This window comes from Typopeltis vanoorti, chromosome 10 (genome assembly GCF_054136105.1).
Source record: "Typopeltis vanoorti isolate ZY-2024b chromosome 10, IOZ_Tvanoo_1.0, whole genome shotgun sequence".
NCBI classification, from domain to species: domain Eukaryota; kingdom Metazoa; phylum Arthropoda; class Arachnida; order Uropygi; family Thelyphonidae; genus Typopeltis; species Typopeltis vanoorti.
This window is the reverse complement of record NC_143558.1, coordinates 24,414,207-24,437,465: the sequence shown is the minus strand read 5'-3', so window position 1 is coordinate 24,437,465 and position 23,259 is coordinate 24,414,207. Positions and strand designations below refer to the sequence as shown.

Genomic DNA, 23,259 nt, shown 5'->3' with positions numbered 1-23,259 from the left:
CTGAACATCTGTGAGAGTGGGATCATTAATTATCCAGATTGCCTTCTTTTGGATAAAATCGAGCAATCTTAGAGAGGATTTTGGTGCACCACCCCAAATATGGGAGCAAGTTCATTTGTGTCTAGTGTTCATTTTTATATTTATTTTTACTATTTGAAATGATCATAAGTTAAGTTGCCTGTAGATAGCATTGATGAGCTGTAGATGTGGGATTTTATTTTAAAAAAAGTGTTACATAAATAGTAATCACAGAGCAAAATAAATGCCTTTTATATAGGGCGGCCATAAAATAACTTTCCCTCTTTGGAGGCATCTGTAGCTAAAACCAATAAATGGAATGTGACCAAATTTTATATTGAGACTTTTGAAGGCATGGGGAGATGATTTCCACAAAAAAAAAAGATTTGGTACCAAAAGTCGCCAACAGGGGAAATTTTTGCACTGACGGAGCCAAAAACAAGCGGTTAATTACATTAAAGGCAGATAAAATGGAATAATAACATTTCGACAGTGTAAGCGACAGCCGCGTTGCTCATTCCAGCTGAATATGTGGCACGTTACAATGATAATAAGAATAATAATAATTAAACTAAAACAACAACTTGCGAGAGAGACAGAAATAAATGTAGTGATTTAACTCGCAGGAAATAATGTTTTTTTCATCAGAATCAGGGTCCCCTGGACCACATACACGATTTTCAATATGACCTTTCTTCTATACAACAAATTGCATCCAGTGTGCGCCATGCTGTGTCTTTCACAAGTTGTTGTTTTAGTTTAATTATTATTATTATTATCATCATTGTAAAGCGCCACATATCCAGCTGTAACAAGTGATGCTGCTGTCGACTTACACCATCGAAATGTTATTATTCCATTTTATCTGCCTTTAATGTAATTATCCACTTGTTTTCGGCTCTGCCAGTGCCAAAATTTCTCCTATCGTCAACTTTTGGTACTAAATCTTTTTATCGCAGAAATCATCTCCCTATGCCTTCAAAAGTCTCAATATAAAATTTGGTCTCATTCTGTTTATTGGTTTTAGCTGCAGATGCCTCCGAAGAGGGAAAGTTATTTTATGGCCACCTCATATTTTATATCCACACACACCCATACATATTATTAACATCTAACCTCCATAGAGTCAGAGATTCATCATGGGGAGGTACACACTATCGCACACAAAGCTCATCCAACTGTCCTTTAAGCTGATTCAATGTGTCTACATTCACAACACACCCACCAACCACTCTCCGTGTAAAGAACATGTTCCCTTACTCCTCTATTATGTCTATTTGTGTGTATCATATGCATTCATGGCCTACAATACAGTTTATGTACAACTATTCACATGTACAACTATCAAAATACTTCATGTCAAAATATCAATGCACAGGAAATGAATTGCAAAAATCATTTAAAAAAATACATTTTGCCTGAGTATGAACCTGTGGCAGAAGGGGGGGGGAGATGAGAAGTGGGTGGTTATTTGACTGAGAAACATATTTAATAAAAAAAATCCTCTTTATAAGATTACTGTATTTTGTTTAGAGGTATATAAAATGCTAGAGTTGATTTTATTGAATATATAAAGATTTTATAAAAATTCAGAATATATGAAAATTATTTTTTCTTTAACATTTTTAGGCTCTCCCAGAAAAGATGACAATGGCAACATAGTGAGTAATTGTTTTGTTTGGATAAAATATTTCAAATGTGAAAGTTTTTTTTTTTTTTTTTTCCAATTTATCATGCAGATATTTTAAAATTAAGCTAATATGAACAAAGTAATTTTTTGCTTTTCTTTTTTTGGAGAGAGTGAAATATCAAACTCCTCCCCTTCCCAGGGGGGAGGAGTTCACTATTGAAATGGAAAGAAGCAATGAAAATTTTAATCCCCAAGAAAAGAGATCTCACTAGATGAATTGGAGGAGAATTAGCCTACTATCAGTACCTGCAAAAATTTTCTGTAAAATATTGATCAGTAGGTTTAAAAATGAAGTAGAGAAGATATTAATGCAATGAACAAGTTTTTAGAAGCTGTTTTAGAATAGATGGAAGCAGGGCCGCCAAGAGAAATTTTCAGGCCCGTGACAAGTCTGTGGTCCGGGCCCCCACTTAAAACAGTGCATCACTTTTTCAATATCTTGGTGTTCTTCTGTCTTCAAATATTTCAGTAGTAAATGCTTGTTTTTTAAATCTTCTTTTGCCTTCTCACGATCCCGTTTCTACTTTTGTTTTTGATTTCCAGATTTATGATGATCCATTTCTGTCGGTCAACTTTTTATTATTAAAAATACAATTTTAATAATTAAAAAATCAAATTAATAAGAATACTTACTTTTATTTTTTAGCGCACAGCCTACACTATACAGTTGCACACTTTACAAACAATCACAAAACCTTTGTCTATCAAAATACAGTACTAACAAGAACGAAGCTTTCTGGCAGGGAACATTACTATGAATACAATTACTAGCTAGTGCAGCTGACGGCAACAACCTTGCATGAATGCCTATTGACGTCATCACCCACTGTAACTACAATGATCCGCACCGAGAGAATTGGTGTCTTCCAGACACCCATGGTGAGCTAAAGAGCATAGCCGCCTGTCTAAAACAAAACACAGTATCATTCTCAATATGTCATTATCCTTTATCATTGTTGTATTATTACGAGAATTAAAACTATGCATTATAAACACAGTTATGTGACACGTCGGGGCCCAATGGTCGGGCCCTTTTCGATGCCGGGCCCATAACAAAAGTCTCCGATGTCACCCCCTCTTGACGGCCCTGGATGGAAGTACTGTGCATCATATTTTTACTCTTTACTTCAAGGAATATCATTGAACAAAGCATAGAATTTAGAAGCCCGTTATATTTCAATTTTATAGATTTTGCTAAAGCATTTTACAGTACTGACATAGAAACATTATGGTTAATTATTAAAAGTTATGGAATTCCTGACAAATATGTTAGAATAATCAAAGAAATGTATAAGGAAAGTAAAAGTTATGTGATTGCACAGCAGACAACATCTGAATGGTTTGAGATAAGATCTGGTGTATGGCAATGTCATGTAATGTCTGGGTTATTGTTTAATGTAGTCATTGATTGGATTATGAGAGAAGTTACAGGTGCAAGAATAGGAATTAAATGGAATCCTATGTCACACTTAGAAGATCCAGATTGTACTGATGACATAGTTTTGATATAATCAAAATACAATGATATACAAACAAAATCAAAAGACTTGTATAAAACATCCAAAATAGTTGGTCTTAAAATAAATATGACTAAAATAAAAGTGCTTGAACTAAACAGCAAATGCCTATAATGAGATCAAAATCAATCAGCATACTATAGAAGACATTAAGAATTTTACATCTTTAGAGCAAATGTAGATTCTGAGGATGGAACTGACAAGGATATAATGCAAAGACTGACAAAACTAATCTTGTTTTCAGAAAATAAATAACAAATGAAATTCTTCAAAATACCATAAAACCAAAATAAAGATCTTAGTAGCAGTGTTAAGGCTGTATTATTATATGGATCAGAGACATGGAAGCTGAATTAAATAGTTTTTAAACAAAATATCTGTGTAAAATATTAAAATATTTTGCGATATTCATAGAGTGACTTTGACATGGATCCCAGAAGGAAAAGCGCAGAAAAGGAAAGAAGACCAGCTGGCTGGAGAGAGAAGCCAAAGTAGTGGCTCAGGACAGAGGTATCTAGAAATGGATCTCGGACCTTACGTGCCATGAGACATGAAAAGGATAAGTTAATAACATCATCTGCATAAAGTAAAGAGCTGATATCAACATCTTTAATTTTGATATCAGGTTTAATGCCACTTTCCTTCATAATATCCATATAGATGATGATTAACAGTAAAGATAATGTGCATCCTTGTCTTACACCTGATTTATATTAGACCATCTTTCTGTCCTTCCTTTAGTTGTAACTGCTGACTATTCGTGGTTTGATATAATGTCCCATTTACACCATATAACTTCAACATTTTGAACAGCTTTTCTCTTGGCAACTTGTCATATGCTTTTCCAGATTTATGAAACTTACAGACCCTTTTTATGTTTCTATGAATTCTCAACTATTTGTCTTAAAGTGAAAATACTAAACTCTGCATATTCAATTCCTCTAATCTCATTCTCTTGACTTCTGTTTAGCAATCTTTATGCATAAATTAGCTATCTTACATTTTCTTCTCATTATTCCCTCAATACAGTACATCATGTTGATACTTAAGAAACTTTTTGTATGATTTGACATTTGCTCTCCTTAAAGATTAGATCTTCTAATTATTAGAAAAATTAGAAAGTAAATGCTAAAGAACTGTCAGTAGTTTCATCTTCAGCACTTGAGTGCTATTTTCCATGTTTTGGAAATTGTGTTGTGCAACACATTATATGTAGTAATAAAATTACTACAAAAAATAATAGCAACCATTATATTTTCTACCTAAAAATATATTATAAATACTACCTATATTATAAAAAATACATTATAATTACTACCTAAAAATAATAGCAACCATTAGATGTAGTAATAAAATGGAGCAACCATATTTTGAATAGATACATTTTCACTATAGGGTTATGCTTACACACACATGAAACAGTTATTAGTTAAACATTTTATTAATTGTACAATTTTTATATTTGTTTCCTAAATATTTCATTGCAGTATGTTCTAATTTTTTTTTCCTCCATTTTAGTTGCCTGATGAATTTTCAGAAAGTAAGTATTTTTCTCATAAATAACTTTTTCACATTCAAATTTTCTTATTGTTAAGTCAAATGAATGATATAAATAACTTTATTCTTTGTTTCTGTTTTTATATTAGTGCCAATATGGAAAGCTTATGTTTTAAGGACATACAAAGAAATCATGTATTATAATAAGGTGAGATTTGTTGAATTTTTAACGAAATGAGTTGAGAAGAAATTTTTGTTCATAATATTAAAAACATATATATGAAATAATGACTTATAAATGCAATTATTTATTTTTAATATTTTAGTCCACTGAAATTTTTAAATAATTATTTTTCCATACTGTGTTCCCAATTTCTCATTTTTTACTGATAAATATTTGTAATTCATCCTCACGTTTTTGCTTTTCGGTATTTAGCTGTGATTATAATTTATTTTCATAAGTAACAACAATATAGAAAAATAAAATATTCATTACACATATATTAAAAATGTTTTTTATGTAACATTAAACATGAATTATAACCAAATTAAATAATGATTCTAGATTTGTTACTTTGACTCTTGAAATTTATTAATAACAAGTGTGCTGTCTGCAAGTTTTTAAAAGTAAAAGAACAACACAGATTTATTTTTCTGCTTTTGGAGTACTAAAGAAAGAAATAATTATCTGACCATATCTCCCTTGACACTTTAGGGAAGTTTCCCAAATTGTGATATGTTTACCTCCAGAGATATGTGAAAAGTCTTTAGGGAGTACAAGGCACTTTTTTTTTTACTTTTATATTTTTGATATTCTTTATATTTTTTTATAGAACTGGATTTCACTGGTTCTATATTTGTTATTCTCAACAGAAACAAAATTCATTTATTTTCATTAACTTTTTTTTTTTTTTTATTCCAATAATATTGGAAATATTTTGTATAACTAAAAATGCATTTATCAGTTCAAAAAATGTTTCAATGTGGGATAACTATTTAAAGCAGCATGTGATGGAGGCAACATGAGGCTTATCAATGTTAGATTTGGTGATGTCCCAAGATGTGGTTGTGAATGAGGTATCAACACTATCACCTGTTGGTGAAAGTGATCATGAGGTATTGGTTTAGAAGGTAACCAAGCAGGAATAAGTTGTTATCAAGGAGGTCTGTATGTTGAACTATAAGGTAGGTGATTATAAGAAGCTCCATAGTGAAGCATCAATATATTGTGTTGATGAATTGTGTTGAAAAGATGTTGACAATGCATGGGAAATAAGGCAGTATCTAACATAACTACAGTATCTAACATAGAGCAGTGCATTCTTGCATACAAAGAGTTAAACAAATAAATAGAGTAGGGGTGAGAAGGATGAAAGGTGAAATCAAGCAAGTAGTGTTACAAAAGAAGTTGTTATGGAGGAAGTACAAGACAGCTTGCAGTGAACACATGCATAAAGAATATAAAGTGCAGGCCAGAAAAGTGATAAGCATGATTAAAAAAGAAAAAGTAGAATATAAGTAGAATATGAGAGGAGATTGACCAGTCAGGTCAAAGCTAATCCAAGGAAATTTTTCTGCTATGTGGCAAGCAAGAGGAAAAGTAATTATGGCAGGTTGATACTGGTGGAGAGTTATGGTAGTAGAGTAGCCATAACAAAAGTTATGGCTACTATATAGTGTAATTATTTAAGGAAAACTTCATCAGTGTATAATGGTGTGTGATGCTGTGCAACATGTACAAGGGAGGCGAGAATTAAAGGTGAAAGAATCAGAGGTGTATCAAGTGTTGCTTGGGTTAGATGTTAATAAGGCTGTGAGAATGGATGACATATCACCACATATTTTTAAAGAATGTGCAAAAAGAGTTAGTGATAATAAACCAAATCATTATTTAATTTGGTTATAATTCATGTTTAATGTTACATAAAAAACATTTTTTAATATATGTGTAATGAATATTCCTTGTCCTGGTTATTTAATGAAAGTCTTGCAGTGGGGAAGATTATTAAGGAGTGGAAAGAAGGCAAAATAATACCTTTCCACAAGCATGGTTTGAGAACAGAAGTTTCCAATTATAGACATGTCTGTATATCTTCAGTTGTGATCAAAGTGTTGGAAAAATTGGTTAGAAATAGAATACAGGATTGGGTTGATCAACATAAGATTCTCTATGATAGTCAGCATGGGTTTGTGAAGAGCAGGTCTTGTTTTAGCAATTTGCTGTGGACCACGAGATGATGATCTGTAACACAAGATTCCAACAAAAGGAGTATAGAAAATGGACGTGGCGATCAAATTATGGAAAAACCAAGAACATGATTGATATGATTAAAAGAAAATGGATAACATCAGTACAGCAGTGTCAAACTTTTCAAGGAGTGGACCATAGTTTAGTGATTGCAAACATCGAGTTGAAATTAAAAAAGAAATATAAACCCAACATCAGAATAGAAGAGATACAGCAAGAATAAGTGAAGCAGAAATAGGAAGAAGGTACAGAACAGTGTTAGAACAGAAACTTAAAAATGTGGAAAAATCAAAAAACTTGAATCTAAGAGTGAAAAGAGTAATGAAGGTGATAGAAGATGCAGTTGAAGAAACAGTACCAGAAGAAGAGAAGATCAAGAAGAAATGGATTAGACAAGAAACACTGAAGTTAGTACAGGAGAAAAGAATGTTGAAGATAAAAAGGGATACATCAGAACAAATAGAGGAGCAATATAGAAGAAAGTGTAATGAGGTAAAAAAGCAATCAGAATGGATAAGATGAAATGGTTAGAAGCCCAATGCAACAATATAAACAGTACTATGGAGAGCATAAAACAAGGGAGGTATACAAAATGATCAGAACCATTAATAGAAAGTGGCAACCAAATCAGTTAAAGATGAAAAAGGCAAAGTATTGATGAATAAAGAAAAAATTGTACAGCGGTGGACAAGATACTGTAGTGAGTTATATGAAGAAAAACAAGATTTAGATAGCATTGGGAAACTGACTGAAAAATTGAAGCAGATATCATCACCAGGTAATGAGCATGATATGGACATTTTAAGAGGAGAGGTAGAAAAAGCAATAGGACGGCTAAAACACAACAAGAGTCCTGGTAACGATAACATCATTGGAGAAATGATTAAATATGGTGGTGAAAGTATGGGTTACAGAAATGTACCAACATGTAATATGGTATGGAAAGAAGGGAAAGTGCCAGAGGAGTGGGTGAAATCAATATTAGTGACATTATACAAGAAAGGAAATAAGCTAGAATGTAAAAATTATAGAACAATTGCCTTGAAGTCAACTTGGTAAAGTGATGATGATGATATTGACAGAAAGATTGAGAACACAATTGGAAGCATACCTTGCAGATGAGCAAGCAGGATTTAGGAAGGATAGAACTACAATTCAACATATTTTGACAATGAGGTTAATGGCAGAGAAAGCTAGGAGAAAAAACAAAAACATATATACTTGCTTTGTTGATTTTCAGAAAATATTTGACAGCATTGACCAGAAAGTGACATTAGCAGTTCTGGAATCCTATGGAATTGATAAAAACTAATAGCTATATTAAAAGATTTATCAGAATGCAGTTGCAGCAGTTAGAATAGGTGGTGATTTGGGGAAATGGTTTAGAACAAGGAGGTACTAGACAGGGGGGACCCAATATCACCAAGCATTTTCATCGCACATTTAGAAAGAGCAGTGGACAAACTGAAGGAATATCTGTACACGGAATGAGAATTAACAATCTGAGATTTGCAGATGACATTGTTATTATTGAAGAAGACGTAAGATAACTACAAAAAAACACTGAAACTGTTAAATGAGGAAGGGAAGAGATTTGGACTTGTTATGAACTTGGAAAAAACAAAGACAATGCTATTTGATGAGAAGAACACGAAACAAAAGATACAAGTGGATGGAATTGGTATAGAAAATGAAAATAGAACAATTCAATGTTCTATTTGAGAAGTAAAATGACGTATGATTTGGACTGTAAAAAAAGAAATAAAGATCATGATTGCAAAGGGAAGAACAAATCTGAAGGCCATGGATAACATCTGGAAAAGTAAAGTGATCAGCCTGCAAACAAAACTAAAAGTACTGGAAACATGCATCTTTAGCAGTGTATTGTATGGATCTGAAACATGGGTAATAAATAAGGAATCAAGAAAAAGAATTTTGGCATTTGAAGAACTTGTTACAGGAAGATTCTAAGAATAGGATGGGTACAGAAAATCACAAATGAAGAGCTCTATCGGAAGATACAACCAAAAGAGAATCTAATGCAGAATATTATAAAATGGAAGCTGCAATTATTTGGACACATCTGTAGAATGAGTGAGGACCGGAAGATAGACATTTGGTATTTTGGATGGATTAAACAGAAGAGGTAGACCATACAGAGAATGGATAGATGATATAAAGGACTGGTGTGGAATGGGTGTACAGAAACTGCGACACTGTGCACTGGACAAAGAAAGGTGGAAGAAGATAGTGAAGGAGGCATCGGACACCAACGGGATGAGCCCATGGTTCGTGATGATGATGAAAGCAATACCACACTCATTGACAATTTGTCTTTGAGTCATGGATGAATGCTGAGAAAAAGTACATATTTTTTAATGCTTTCTTGTGCTGTATCCATTTTATAGCTACACAAGATGAATAAAACACTAAAATGCCAACTTGTTTACACTATTAAAAATGGACAACACAATTAATAAGCATTGTAGAGACAGTTAAAACATGCAGTGCTCAACCAAAACTATTTTGGTCAAGTGCTGCATGAACTGAAACAAAAACCATACCAAAACCAAAAACTTGATGAAAATTTGGCTTGTTTGGATTAATTTCTTTGCTACTGTGTGTGTGTGTATACACATACACACACAGTTGCAAACATACATACTTATTCACTTATTTATTTTTATGTGGTTACGTGATTAGGTTAAGTATTATTACATATTATTTAATCTTTCTTCATTTTGCAATTTGATCAAAGTGCTGAAGATTCAACAAAAGCATAATTAAATTTTATAAAATCTTTTGAACACACACACAAAAAAAAAATGTATATATATACACTCTTAAAATTTTATCAATTTTTAATGATATATTTTTTGTCAAAACATTTGTTTATAAAATTTAATTCAGTATGCTTCAGCCGATCTTTGGCTGAAGATCTTCATACAGAATCTGGCCAAAGTACCGAATCTTCAGTACTATGGCCAGATCCCACTATGGTGCATCCCTTTAACAGTATATCCTGCCTATCCATATGACTGAGAAAAAGAGAAAGTTAAATGGAGTGAAGATTCTGGTTCTTGTTATGCAAATGAAAGACCAGGAGTATGGACAAAGCCATAGACAAAGCCATTATTCATGTCAGTGGAGTTGATAGTCTGGAGCATGGTTTTGTGACACATTTTGTCTCTGTGCTGAATAGTGATCAAAGTTAACCTAAATATCATTGTTTTGACATTTTTATGTTTATATATATATATATATATATATATATATATGTTTAGTATAAAAATGTTTAGTTTAAAAATACTTTCTACATATATATATATATATATATATATATATATATGTGTAGAAAGTATTTTTACCTTGGGTAAAATTATGTTAAAGATACCAAGCAATTTTAAACTTGGTTTTATTCCATTTCCCAAGTAAGCAAACAGACAAAAAGTCAAGTTTGCGCCTGCAATTGATGCAAGTCTAACTGATCCTACAGGTAGTGCAAGACCAGGGCAACTCGTGGTAAAGGTGGGGCAAGCTCCGATCACTAATCTTAATATTTACCCTTAATGCCAAAACACATCTCCAAGAAGGGGATGTATGATGTTTTGTATTAAAGGCAAGGGGCCACTACCCAGACCGGTTTCGACCTTTATTGAGGTCTCATGATGAGACCTCAATAAAGGTCGAAACCTTATTAAGGTTGAGGGTCTCATGATGAGACCTCAATAAAGGTCGAAACCGGTCTGGGTAGTGGCCCCTTGCCTTTAATACAAAACATCATACATCCCCTTCTTGGAGATGTGTTTTGGCATTAAGGGTAAATATTAAGATTAGTGATCGGAGCTTGCCCCACCTTTACCACGAGTTGCCCTGGTCTTGCACTACCTGTAGGATCAGTTAGACTTGCATCAATTGCAGGCGCAAACTTGACTTTTTGTCTGTTTGCTTACTTGGTAAATGGAGTAAAACCAAGTTTAAAATTGCTTGGTATCTTTAACATATATATATATATACACACATACATTTATACAATTGAACTTTGTTGTAATAATGAGCACAGAAATAATGAGATCATGGCTGTAATGAGCAAAAACAATTGCTCATTTTTATGATGAGCATATTACATGAATATATTGTACAAATTTTTGTAACTATGCAAACGTTCTTAATTGCTCGGGTAGTTCTTGGACTAGAAAAAACTGAAAGGAGTGACTTAAGTAGATAGTGAGGAGCTGGTTCCAAGGAACCAGCCCCTCACTATCTACTTCTTCAGTGTCTAACCTCTGATCCTCCTCCTCCTTCACTTTACTCAAATACTGCCACCAGTGTAAAATCAAGTAAAAAACAAACTCTTCTGTCAGAAACATGTCTATTAAAAGAAAATGTCTCTCGGTTCACAAAAAAATTGAAATTATGAGTTAGAATGTGATGCAAAAGATGTTCACTTGTGTGAAAAGTTTCTTAGTCTTGTTCAACAGTATCGACATTGGAAGAATAAAGATATTTACATATTGAAACTGGAAAACAGACAACATAACTCGAAAAAAAAACACTGCAAGCTTACAAACATTGAACCATTCTATCAATCATTCACAAAGAGCTAGATTCTCAATAGACAAATCCGATCTTGAAATCTCAAGTGGAAAAATTTTCTAAACGATTTGGATGCGATGATTTTGTATGTAACAACAGTTAGGCTGGATTGATTTAAAAACTGACATGACATTGTTATGTCGGTTTTATAAAGACTAATTGAAATAGTGTTTATTATTAATTAGTATTGTTTTTAATTATGGAAAAATAAACTGCAAGATTTAAAAATTATAGACAGATACATTGTGTTTACTATTGAATTATTGTAGTTTATATGAGCATATAAATGCTTAAACATGCTAGTTTTTTGACCGACATGGTTGAAACATCTCTCACATTAAAAAAAAAAAATTAAAAGTAAAAGTTTTCTTGACTAACAGACAATATATTTAAACATTTTTAAATTACATAATGATTTATGGAAAAGATTGTCCTTTCAACAGTATACATGAGATCCATAAGGTAACCTTTTCTTCCTTAATTGGGTAATAAAATAATGAGCTGTTACTTTTAAATATTAATGAAATGATAACTAATGAAATGATTATTCCATAGATGATCAAAGAGCCTTCCAGAGAAAAACTTCTTCCAGATCCATTGACAGAGCCTTATTACCAACCGCCTTATACTCTTGTTTTGGAAATGACTGGTATTTTAGTACATCCAGACTGGACGGTAACTATTTTTATGTGCTGTTGAAAAGTATTAAAGGAGTATTTGTGTGTGTGTGGGGGGGTATAATTTGATTGAAGCTAATAAACTGTATATAGTCTGTCTTTTTATTATTATTACCTAACACCTCCAGGGAGTCCAAAGACTCATCGAGGGAGGGCACCTACTCTACAACTCTCCATCTCCACTACTCCACCAATCGTAACTACCTTCATCATCTACAGCAACGCCATCTACCATCGACCACCATTAGTATTTTTACAGACAATCACAAACATAAAATTATATAAAATTACAGTAAATACTGTAATGCATTTTATACATGGTTACAAACCCATTAAAATGAAACCTGCACTGTTTCAAACTGTTTTGTGTGGTATTGCTATAATGGTGTTTGTTATAGTGAGAATTGACTGTATCATAAAATCAAATAGAGATTACTGTTTTAGGGACATAACAATTCAAAAACAAACAAAAAAAATTATTAATTACAATTGTTAAGGAAACGAAACTCCCAAACTTTTAGCAAAAATAAACTGTCACTCTAATTTCAATTAGGGCACTATACTTGGTTACAGTGCCCATATCAGATGCAGTGTTGGTATTCACTAATTCTCTTCTCCATAGAGCAGATCTAAAATAAAAACGATTTCTTATCCAAAATAAGAAAGATGCCATTCACATGGTACCTGATAAACATCAGGTAGAAATCAAGGGGGGGGGGGGAGAGAGAGAGAGAGAGTGTCTTTTTTGTGGCAGACAGGAAATTAGAAAAGTTTTTGATTAAAAAAAATCATAAGAACAAGATAAAGCTTTCTTAGAATTCTGATGACAGGCTAGGGAATGCCAGAAACATAAGGGAGAGGAGTACTTTTTTCCACAATGGTAAATGATCTGCTGAAGTTTGAGGATTATATTCCTTTAACTGTATAATGGATTTGTGCAAAATTTCTGTAAAGGCTGAAGCAGAGAAACACATGGTGTAGATTCTGTTGAGTAACAGACAGAGAGCAGAATATTGTATGCTTGCCAGTAAAAGCTAGTTTTTGATGAACACAGCTGGACAGAGTGCCAAAAGAGGTGGTTTTGGGCAAACATGAAATCTAAATAGCCAACCACTGTCATTCTCCTTTTTCATGGAGAATTAATATGTGGATGAAGACTATTGATTTAAAAAAAAATTTTTTTTTTTTTATAAGAAGAAAATTAAATCATTTTCATCATCAAATTAATCATGTTGATAAATTAAAGATGCCAAGAAATTATATTCTTGGTTTAATCTTTTATCCAAGTGTAAGCAAACAAATCTTGCACATGAAGATCTTCATGACTGGGCTGCTTGTATATAGAGGCTAATGACTTCATATCAATTGCCTTAGTATCCCATAATGTAAAGCTTTCAAATATGTATAATACTATGCATTATGAGAAAGGCCACTACTCAGACCTGTTTTGATCTTTGAGGTCTCATCAATAGGAGCCAAATCCAAATGGGATTTGAGGTTGAAGTAATGCAGAAATTATATATTTCCCATATACAAGTAGTGAAAAGGTGTGTCACTTTATTATTAAATTACTCTGGATCAGAGATGTTGAAGTAGCACAATCGTTAAGATTCTTCACAAGCAAACTTTGTTTGTTCACACTAGGATAAAGTATTAAACCAAGAATATAATTTCTTGGCATCTTTAATTTATAGTATAACAAGTGAAAAAAACTTTCAACAATCATGTTGATGTTTCACCATTTGGCCATATCCAGAAAATGATTTGATCATCTCCCTCACATAAAAAATCAGCCTTTATCATCTACAAATCAAATGCACAATAGTAATAAAGGATACCGATTGTAGTTTGCTCCTCTTAGGCATTATGCTTTCCCAAACCTCCTCTGGCACTATCCAGCTGTGTTTGTAAAACTGATGCTGAGAAACAAATGGTGAGTAATGTTTTAAAGATATCATTCTTCTTGTTCAGAGGATAAGTGGACCCTTGCTGCACATATGTACCAGCTAATATTTATTTTATTAAATAAATTAAATACATACATGCAACAAATGTCCACTTATCCTCTGAACAAGAAGAATGATATCTTTAAAACATTACTCACCATTTGTTTCTCTGCATCAGTTTTACAACAAGAATTTTATACACTGAAATCTCAAACTTTAGCTGATCGACTCATATAGCTTCACCTTCATTTGAGAAATTCTAATAAAGAATCTTCATGTACTAAAGGATTTAAATCAAGGCCTTTCCAATCAAAGAGCATTATCATTGGATCTATGGATGCTCTTAGTATGCATATACACATATAAACTAAATGTAAGATGTAAGAAAAATCACACTTGGTCTTCCTCAGAATTCTTCTTTCTGTATTATTAATGACGTGAATCATATGGACTTCTTTATCACATTTATTTTGAGAGACTGTAGCTGAAACAGTAACAATGAAATTAGTGGAACAATTTTAGTGAAAATTGGTATGTTGCATGAAGGTTAGTAAGGCAGGTAGCATGGCCTGCCAATTAAGATATGAGACTCGCATTCCTGTTGTATGATAAAAACTAGATGAAAAAAAAAGTTATACTTTGCAGGTTCTGTCTAGAATAAGCTTCCTCATTGTAGCAAAGAACCTCATCAAATAAGTTAATTCTCTTGTATTCAAGACTGTTCATATTATTCTCAACCACAAGTAAATTCCGTATCAGATAAAGAATATCATTAACTTGCAGATTAATAAAACAAGATGAATATCAGCATATTTTTCTAAAAACAGATGGATAGATGGTATTTGACCAGAAATATAAAAATATGGAAGCATGAACATTTTATGAGTATCACATTGTTCTGAAAGTTTGATCAGAAAGCTAGACGACAGCAAAACCGCCACTCTTTCGGTCTATAAAATGGAAAACACTGTTATATTTAAATGTTAGAATCCTTGAAAAATATTTTGAGCCTTCCTGGTAAGATGACATTAAATGCAATGTCAAAATAAATGATAATAGACTACTATTTGACTCAGAATGAAAAACTAAGTTAAAGTTTGCTTTATTTTGATATATTTAATAGGACAGTGTAGATGTCATCATCCTAGTGATCTATGGGTTGATGGCTTTATAGATAGCGATGAGTTTATATTTTTTTTTTTCAAAATTTTTGCCAGCCATTCAGAGATGCCTTTAATATATGATATAGGAGTCCTGTGGACTTCTTGTCTGGATTGCGATATAGGAGAGTTGTTAATTATTTTTTTAGTTATTCTTGGATTATAACCATTTAGTAAGGCTGTTTGTTTGATGGTTTCCAGTTCTTGTTTTACAGATTATTCAGAAGAACAAATCTTGTATGCTCTTGATACTAGGCATTTTATGATGGTATTGTTAATAATTGGTGGATTTTTATATAGATGATATTCATAGATATTATCTTAATATTAATCCTACCATAGAGATGATCTCTGTTTCTAACAATTATTTTTTTATTTATTTCCGAGTGTACCTACATGTTATTATATGCACAAGGGTTCACTCCAGTTGGTGCAATGACCTTAACTCTTTCTTTCAGAATCCAAATAATCACTGACTCAAGACCAAAATACAAAATAAACACATTTAATATAACAAAAACAATATATATACACTTAAAACAAATATTACATAACTACAAAGTTAATTGGATCCAAGGCCTTTTAAAAATAAACTTACACTTAAGACTAGACTAAACGCTATGTTTGCACAATCACAAAATGTTCATAGCCAGTTTCTTTCTCTGTCAAGGCCCTTTTTAGAAGATATATGACTTTATTCTTCATTTTTACAGGATCCTTTCTCATTACTTATGTAGCACGCATTAATTCTTCCTGACTTAATTCTGTCTCTTTTCCAGTAGAAATAATAGTCAGATCCGGCATCCTTAATACAGATGAAACTTCCTAATCAGAGTTTTCTCGAACATTCCTTTAGAACGTAAATAGCAAATTCTTCTTTTATTCATTAAATGCTTATTGACAGTCTTAACTCTTCCACTTTAAAAAATTACAGTTCTACAATTCCCTTTTCGGAATCTACTATGAATCTTTCAATTAGTGTTTCCTCCAATATTCCGTTTAAAACGCATATAGCAATATTTTCTTTTATTTATCCACATACTTATTCCACATTAAAACTTAATAGTTCCATGATTCCTTTTTCGGAATATACTAATAATTTTCTTCCAACTGTCACATAAAAAAAAACTCAAGTTCCTCTGAATCTAAATGTCTGCCTGGCCTGTGTTCTCAATTCCTTCCGAACGCTCTCTTGTTTATTCTCCCGTTGCTTCGATACCGAACTTGTCAGCTGTCAATCACACATCAAACGTTTCGGTGAGCATACGCACTCCATGAAACTGGTAAGCAAGAAGTTAGGTATAAATAATGGCTGACACGTTGTCTCCGTTAGCGACAAGAGAGAATGTCTTCATAAAAACATAAAACTTAATATTTTTTAACTACAATAAAATTCTTGTAAGTAATACAAATATAATCTGGTGAGTACATCAATTTTTAAACTTCTTTACATATCATTTTTGACAAAACAATTTCAATAACGGGCACATCGCAAATGCCGACAATGCGTGTTATGAAACTAAAACTAATAAACATTTTAACATAAACAGTACATAAAATTATTCAGAATTTTAAATTATGATTATTTTTACAGTATATTTTTGAGATGGATGGTGGGGTATTCTGAATATAATGACTCGTAAAAGTGGGTTTTTGGCGGACAGAAGTAGAAATGGATCCATCTTACTTATGTTGGATGTGTACATCTAGAAAAGAAATACCTTTTGATGACTTACTAGTGTTAACTTAATATGAGGATGTAGGGGGGGTGTTGATTTTTTTGTGCAAATGAGTGGAGTTTGTGTGTATGATGTACTGCAGCCAAATTTTTGGTTTTGGATTGAGAAAGAAGTAAACTAAAGATGCCAAGAAATTATATTCTTGGTTTAATCCTTTATCTAAGTGTAAGTAAACAAAGTTTGTGCATGAAGTAACTTCAAGATTGGGCAACTCATATATAGAAGCTAATGACTTCATATCACTTGCCGTAGTATCCCATAATGCAGCACACATATCCTTACGGACATGTATAATGCTGTGCATTATGGGAAGGGTCACAAAACCAGACTGGTTTTGTCCTTTATTGAGGTCTCATCAGGGGGACCCAGAAGTAATACCAGGGTTGAAGTAATGCAGAAGTCATATTTCCATATACAAGTAGCCAAAAGGTGTCGCACCTTATTACTAAAATACTCTGGATTAGAGATAGATGGTGAAAGTTTTTCCACTTGGTTATATTATAAACTCATATCAGGCATTGAAAATTTGAGATATTGCAATATCTTAAGAAATATATGAAATAAAAACACAAAAATCAACTGTAATATATTATAAAACACTAATTATTCTAATGAAAAGACACAGAAATGGATAAAAATCATCTGTTCTGCAAGAGCATTAAACAAACCTCTCATGATAAAGCCTCAGACCCAAAAAATTATTTCTTTAAAATCTTAAAACTAAGAAGGTTTTAAAAATAAAATTATTTTATTTTTATGGAATAAAATTTTAGAAAGAGCCTGTGTAGCTCAGTGGATGTGGCGTTTGCACACCACCGCACTTGGCCGCACGAAGGAAGTCTTGGTTTCGAGTCTAGTCGGCGACTAGAGGAAATTTTTCTAAGCCTTTTTTCGACCGGTTCCCGAGTTAGTCGATCTCTGGCACGGGCAAGCAGGTTTTTCCTCCCGGAAACTCGGGTTTTTCGTCCTGTAAACTCAAGAAAATCGACCGTAGAACCCACATTATTTCAGACATTAAATATATTTGTGTTAGGGTTAGGGACCACGAGATGGCGGCACATTTGAGCCGTCACTCTTCACTGCGTACCGCTTAATTAGTGATAGCCTTGGGCCATCTGTCTCTGATTGGGTACCAGTGGAGATTGAACTGCCCACTCAGTCTCCAAAAAGTTAGATAGGGCTAAATGGCCTCGCCCACTCCCGTATACGGGAATAAAAAGGCGTTAGCTGATTTTTTTTTTTTTTTTTTAAATTTTAGAAAGATTAGAGGCGTGAACAGATGGCATCAATGGCAATATCATATTAAAAATGAGGATATTAGGAAAGAACTTAACATTGTCAGCATCCAGGAATGCGTTAGCAGAGCTAATCTCAGGTGGTATGGTCACTTAAACAGAATGGGCAAGGAAAGATTAGCAAAACAAGTGTTCTCTGCCAGGTTGGCAGGAAAACGACCCAGAAGAAGACCAAGAAATAGGTGGATTGATACGGTACAAAGTGCCTTAGACGATAGAAATATAAGATCTGATAATGTTGGAGTCTTGACAAGTAACAGACTGATTTGGAGGAAAATTGTAGATAGGAAGTTACTAATGATGTAAATTTTTCATATACTATCATATCCTGTACACCCCTTGAGGGTACATGTCAGGAATTTAATGATGATGAAATAAAATAAAAGTTATGAGCTTTATTGAAATTATAATTTTTTTTAATATTTTTCAGATTTCATTTTATATATTGAATCTTCTTCTTTCACTATGCCTTATCCCTTGTTAAACGGGGTCGGCGCACCGATCTTTAACCTTCCTCTTCCAAGTTCTCTGGTCCAGGGCATCCTTCAGACTCCATCCTTTCTCTCCCTAAGATCCTCTGTCACCTTATCCCTCCACCTGAGCTTGGGCCTGCCTCTTTTCCTCCTTCCCTCCAACTCCATATACTCCACTCGTTTACCAACATACTCCTCACCCTTCTTCGCTATATGTCCGAACCACCTCAGCCTACTTTCTTGTATCTTCTTGCCATTTGGTCCCACCTTAACCGTCCCTCTGATGTAGTCATTCCTTATCCTGTCCTTCTTTGTCACACCACTCATCCATCTCAACATCTGCATCTCCGCTACCTCCATCTTCCTCTCCTGTGCCTTTGTTATAGGCCACGTCTCCGCACCATGAAGCATCGCCGGCCTCACCACCATCTTATACAGCTTTCCTTTCCTCTTACAACTCATTCTCTTGTCGCACAGGCCCCCATTCATCTTCCTTCAGTTCATCCAGCCGCATGTTATTCGGTGCTGTATTTCCTCATCCAGGTCACCATTCCTCTCGACGACCAACCCAAGGTACTTGAATTTCTTCCCTGAAATTAGCCTTTCACCCTGAAGTCGTATGATCATATCCTCATCACTCCCCAATGACATATATTCAGTCTTCTCCCGGTTAATTTTCATGCCTCTCACCTCCAATACCTTTCTCCACTCTTCCAGGGTATTTTCAAGCTTCTCTCAGGATGATTTGCATAGAACAATGTCGTCGGCAAACAGCATGTTCTATGGTACCTCCTTCTTGACATCCTCCACTAGTACATCCATGACCAGGTCAAAGAGGTAGGGGCTCAGAACTGACCCTTGGTGTAGCCCTACGACAACGGGGAACCCTTCTGTCATGCCGACACTAGACCTGACCTGAGTTTCTGTTCCCTCATACATCTCCTTCACCAACCTCGCGTACTTCTCCGCCACCCCTTCTTCCTCATACACCTCCATACCTCTTGCCTGGCCACTCTGTCGTATGCCTTTTCCAGGTCTATAAACACCATGTGTAGCTCCACTTGCATCTCTCTATATTTCTCCATCAATCGCCTTAGTGCAAATATCGCATCTGTTGTCCCTCTTCCTGGCATAAATCCAAACTGCTCCTCAATTTTCGTTTTCTGCCGTATCGTACCTTCAATTACTCTTTCCCATTTCTTCAATGTGTGTGACATCAGCTTGATCCCTCTATAGTTGCCACAGTCTTGAACATCTCCTCTTCCTTTGTAGATTTGGATGAGAATACTTTTCCTCCATTCCTCTGATATTTTTTCCTGTTGGGCTATTTTCCTCATCAGATCCCATAACATATCCATGCCCTCACTGCCCAAACTTTTCCACACTTCCCCAGGTATATGATCTGCCCCCACAGCCTTTCCATTCTTCATTTTTCTCAGTACCCAATCCACTTCCTCTCTACTTATGTCTTGCACTGGTCTCTCGTTTGCCTCTCCATCCTCACACCTCTCTCTCTCTCGGATTCTCCTCATTTAGTAGTTTACGGAAATATTCTTTCCATCTTCCTCTGATTTTGTCCTCCTCTTGTAATACTACTCCTGAGGCATCCTTTATCTGCTTGACTGATGTTATGTCTTTCGAGGCCTTATCTCTGGCTTTCGCTATTCTCAACAACTGAGCTTCACCAATGTTTCTCTCCAGTTCTTCATAAACCTCATCGACTGCCCTCGCTTTTGCCCTTGCCACAGCTCTCTTTGCATTTTTCTTCGCTAATCTATATGCCTCCTTGTCGGCTCTAGTTCCAGTCATGTCCCAGTTTTTCTTTGCCTCTTTCTTTTCCTTGATCTCCAACTACACCTCCTCATTCCACCATGCCTTCTTATCCTCAGGCGGTCCCTTTCCTGATGTTATACCAAGCACCTCCTCCAATTTTTCTAATATTCCGACTATTAATGTCCCACCATTCATTTTATATATTGAATAATTTTATAAAACTAAATTCAGCTGGTAGTGTGATTAACCATTTCACTTTAATTAGTTATTTCAGTACAATAAATTCAATTTTTCTTAGAATTAAGTTAAGCTATTTAGATTACTAAAATTAAATATTGTGTGTGTGTGTACAAATTGTAAAGTAAAACTATTACAGTTTTTGTAATAGAATTTTATTTATTTAGTATAAAACAGGATGGAGGTTCAAGAAGAGACCTGGTGTTGACTATTTTTTACAACAAGTGGGCCCACCCATATTTGAAGTTGTTATTTTTACAAGTGAACAAGGCTTTGTAAGTTGATTTTCTCTTCTTTCAGTGTGTAAAGGATAATTCATTTATGGAAATATATTTTTAAAGAAAGCAATTTTTTTTTTAATTGATTGTGCAATTTATTGATAACTGGATATCCAATATCACTCTATTTATAAAGTAGTACCTTATTTTAGAAGCGCTAAGAGACGAAAGATTTTTATTGATATATCGATATTGATATCCTAACATTTTATTAGTTTTAAAACAATACCTAAACTTTTCTTCTTTTAAATAACATAATAAATATAAAAGTTTATATTTTTCAACATTTTCTTTAAAAAAAAAAAAAAATCACATCACAATTAATCAGTTAAGCTAAGTTCTCACCAGTAGACACTTTCAGTAATATGTCAGCGTTGTATTGCAGTCGTGTTGCTAAGTTGCTTTTCTGTGCTTGTCTATTGTATTTTGAATGGAAATTAAATTTCTACAAGTATGGAGAGCATCTAGTTATACAACTCATTGACAGACAGCTTTATCTTTCTATGGAAGAGAAAGCATTCTTTCTGTCATGGGTAAAGAAATGGTTGGTACATTTTTTCCTTAATGTGTGCTCTATGGTAGTATCCCAAGCATACTGGAAGAACATAGTTATGGACATAATTGTCTATTATCATGTATTTGTTACAGCAACTCATTGCAAATATCAGCAATAAACTTATTTCCTGATACACACTTGCAAGTAATGCACTGTGATACTAGATAATTTAATTATTATTATTTAAAATTAGTCTCTTTTTTGCCAGGTCTCTAATATTGTTGGATCTGTTCGCAAAAGGTAAGCCTGTAGTGCACTTGTACTGTGGGTGAGCTAATAGATGTATTTCAAGCAGGGAAGTATATACTGGAAGCTCTGTACTTAGTGAACAAGACTTCAGGATTACTGAGCAGAGTGGTAGGTTCTTCCACACTGGCTAATGAAATTTATCTACTACTTAGAGACATTCACTAACATCTCCACATCGAGTGGGATTTAAACTCATTAGAGGGCAGGGTTATTATCCACTTGGCCAATCAGTCTAGTATGCTATGTGATTATTTTAATAATGCTCTGTCTGATAAATATTTTCACTGCTTCCTCCATATAAGACTGGCTAATTCTTGTTGAGTTGAAAAGTATAAGGAACTTATAAAGGTTTCTTTGCATTCTTTCTGTCATTGTTGCCAATTGAACTCCTGCAAAATAGGCAAACTGACCAAAAGAACACAGATAATGCACTGGCCTCATAGCTTTATTGCTTCAACAATAATTCCAAATAACACCACCACCACCTCCAGTGTGAACTATGGAGATTCCATTCTCATATTCATCATAATGCAAAACTTCTTAAAGAGAGAATAATACCTAACAAATAATGGTAGCCATGAGTGTGATATGTCACATTCATTTTACCTATTTCTCATCTTCTCCAAGTAAATAAATGAACAAAATCATATAAAACCTTGAATCAAGGCTCAGGCTTAATGATCTTTTTTTAAAACGATTTGATTTGTTTCTGACTTTTCATTTTCTTGAAATAGGCAATTATTTTAGACATTAGCCTAAAATTATTGCCTATTTCAACAGCATGTCAAGGGAAATAAAACTGCATGTGAGAATTACAGAGGTATTTCCCTACTGAGTGTTCCTGGCAAGATCTATGCAAGTATACTTGAGAAACGGTTGAGAAGAATTGTGGAAGAAAAGCTTGGTGAAGAACAAGCTGGATTCAGGCCAAATAGAGGCTGTCAGGATCAGATCTTCACTTTACGACAAATAGTCGAGAAAGCATGGGAATATAACAAAGATCTGTATTTAAGTTTTGTCGATCTGGAAAAGGCATATGACAAGGTGCCAAGAGAGAAGCTATTCAATATGCTGCAGTTATATGGTGTCAATGGGGCATTATATCAAGCAATACTTAGTCGTTATTTGAGTTGTGAATCAGCAGTTAGGATTGAAGGAAGTATTGGAAGATGGTTTAGTGTCAAATCTGGTGTGAGAGAAGGATGTACATTATCCCCTCTGTTATTCATTATCTATATGGATCATATTATGAAGGAAAGTGGTATTAAACACGATATCAAAATTGGAGATGTTAATGTCAGCTCTTTGCT

The 23,259-nt window shown here is 33.8% G+C and overlaps 1 protein-coding gene across 1 annotated transcript in view; it reads left to right on the top strand.

The window, feature by feature from the left end:
* The window catches only part of LOC150102235 (mitochondrial import inner membrane translocase subunit TIM50-like), a 66,688-nt gene that overhangs the window by 6,754 nt on the left and 36,675 nt on the right, over nt 1–23,259 (top strand). Inside the window, exons 2-6 of the mRNA XM_090399168.1 lie at nt 1,648–1,679; nt 4,744–4,765; nt 4,872–4,930; nt 12,122–12,241; nt 21,034–21,141. Of these exons, the coding sequence (XP_090255294.1) occupies nt 1,648–1,679; nt 4,744–4,765; nt 4,872–4,930; nt 12,122–12,241; nt 21,034–21,141 (341 nt within the window). The remainder of the gene's footprint in view (nt 1–1,647; nt 1,680–4,743; nt 4,766–4,871; nt 4,931–12,121; nt 12,242–21,033; nt 21,142–23,259) is intronic.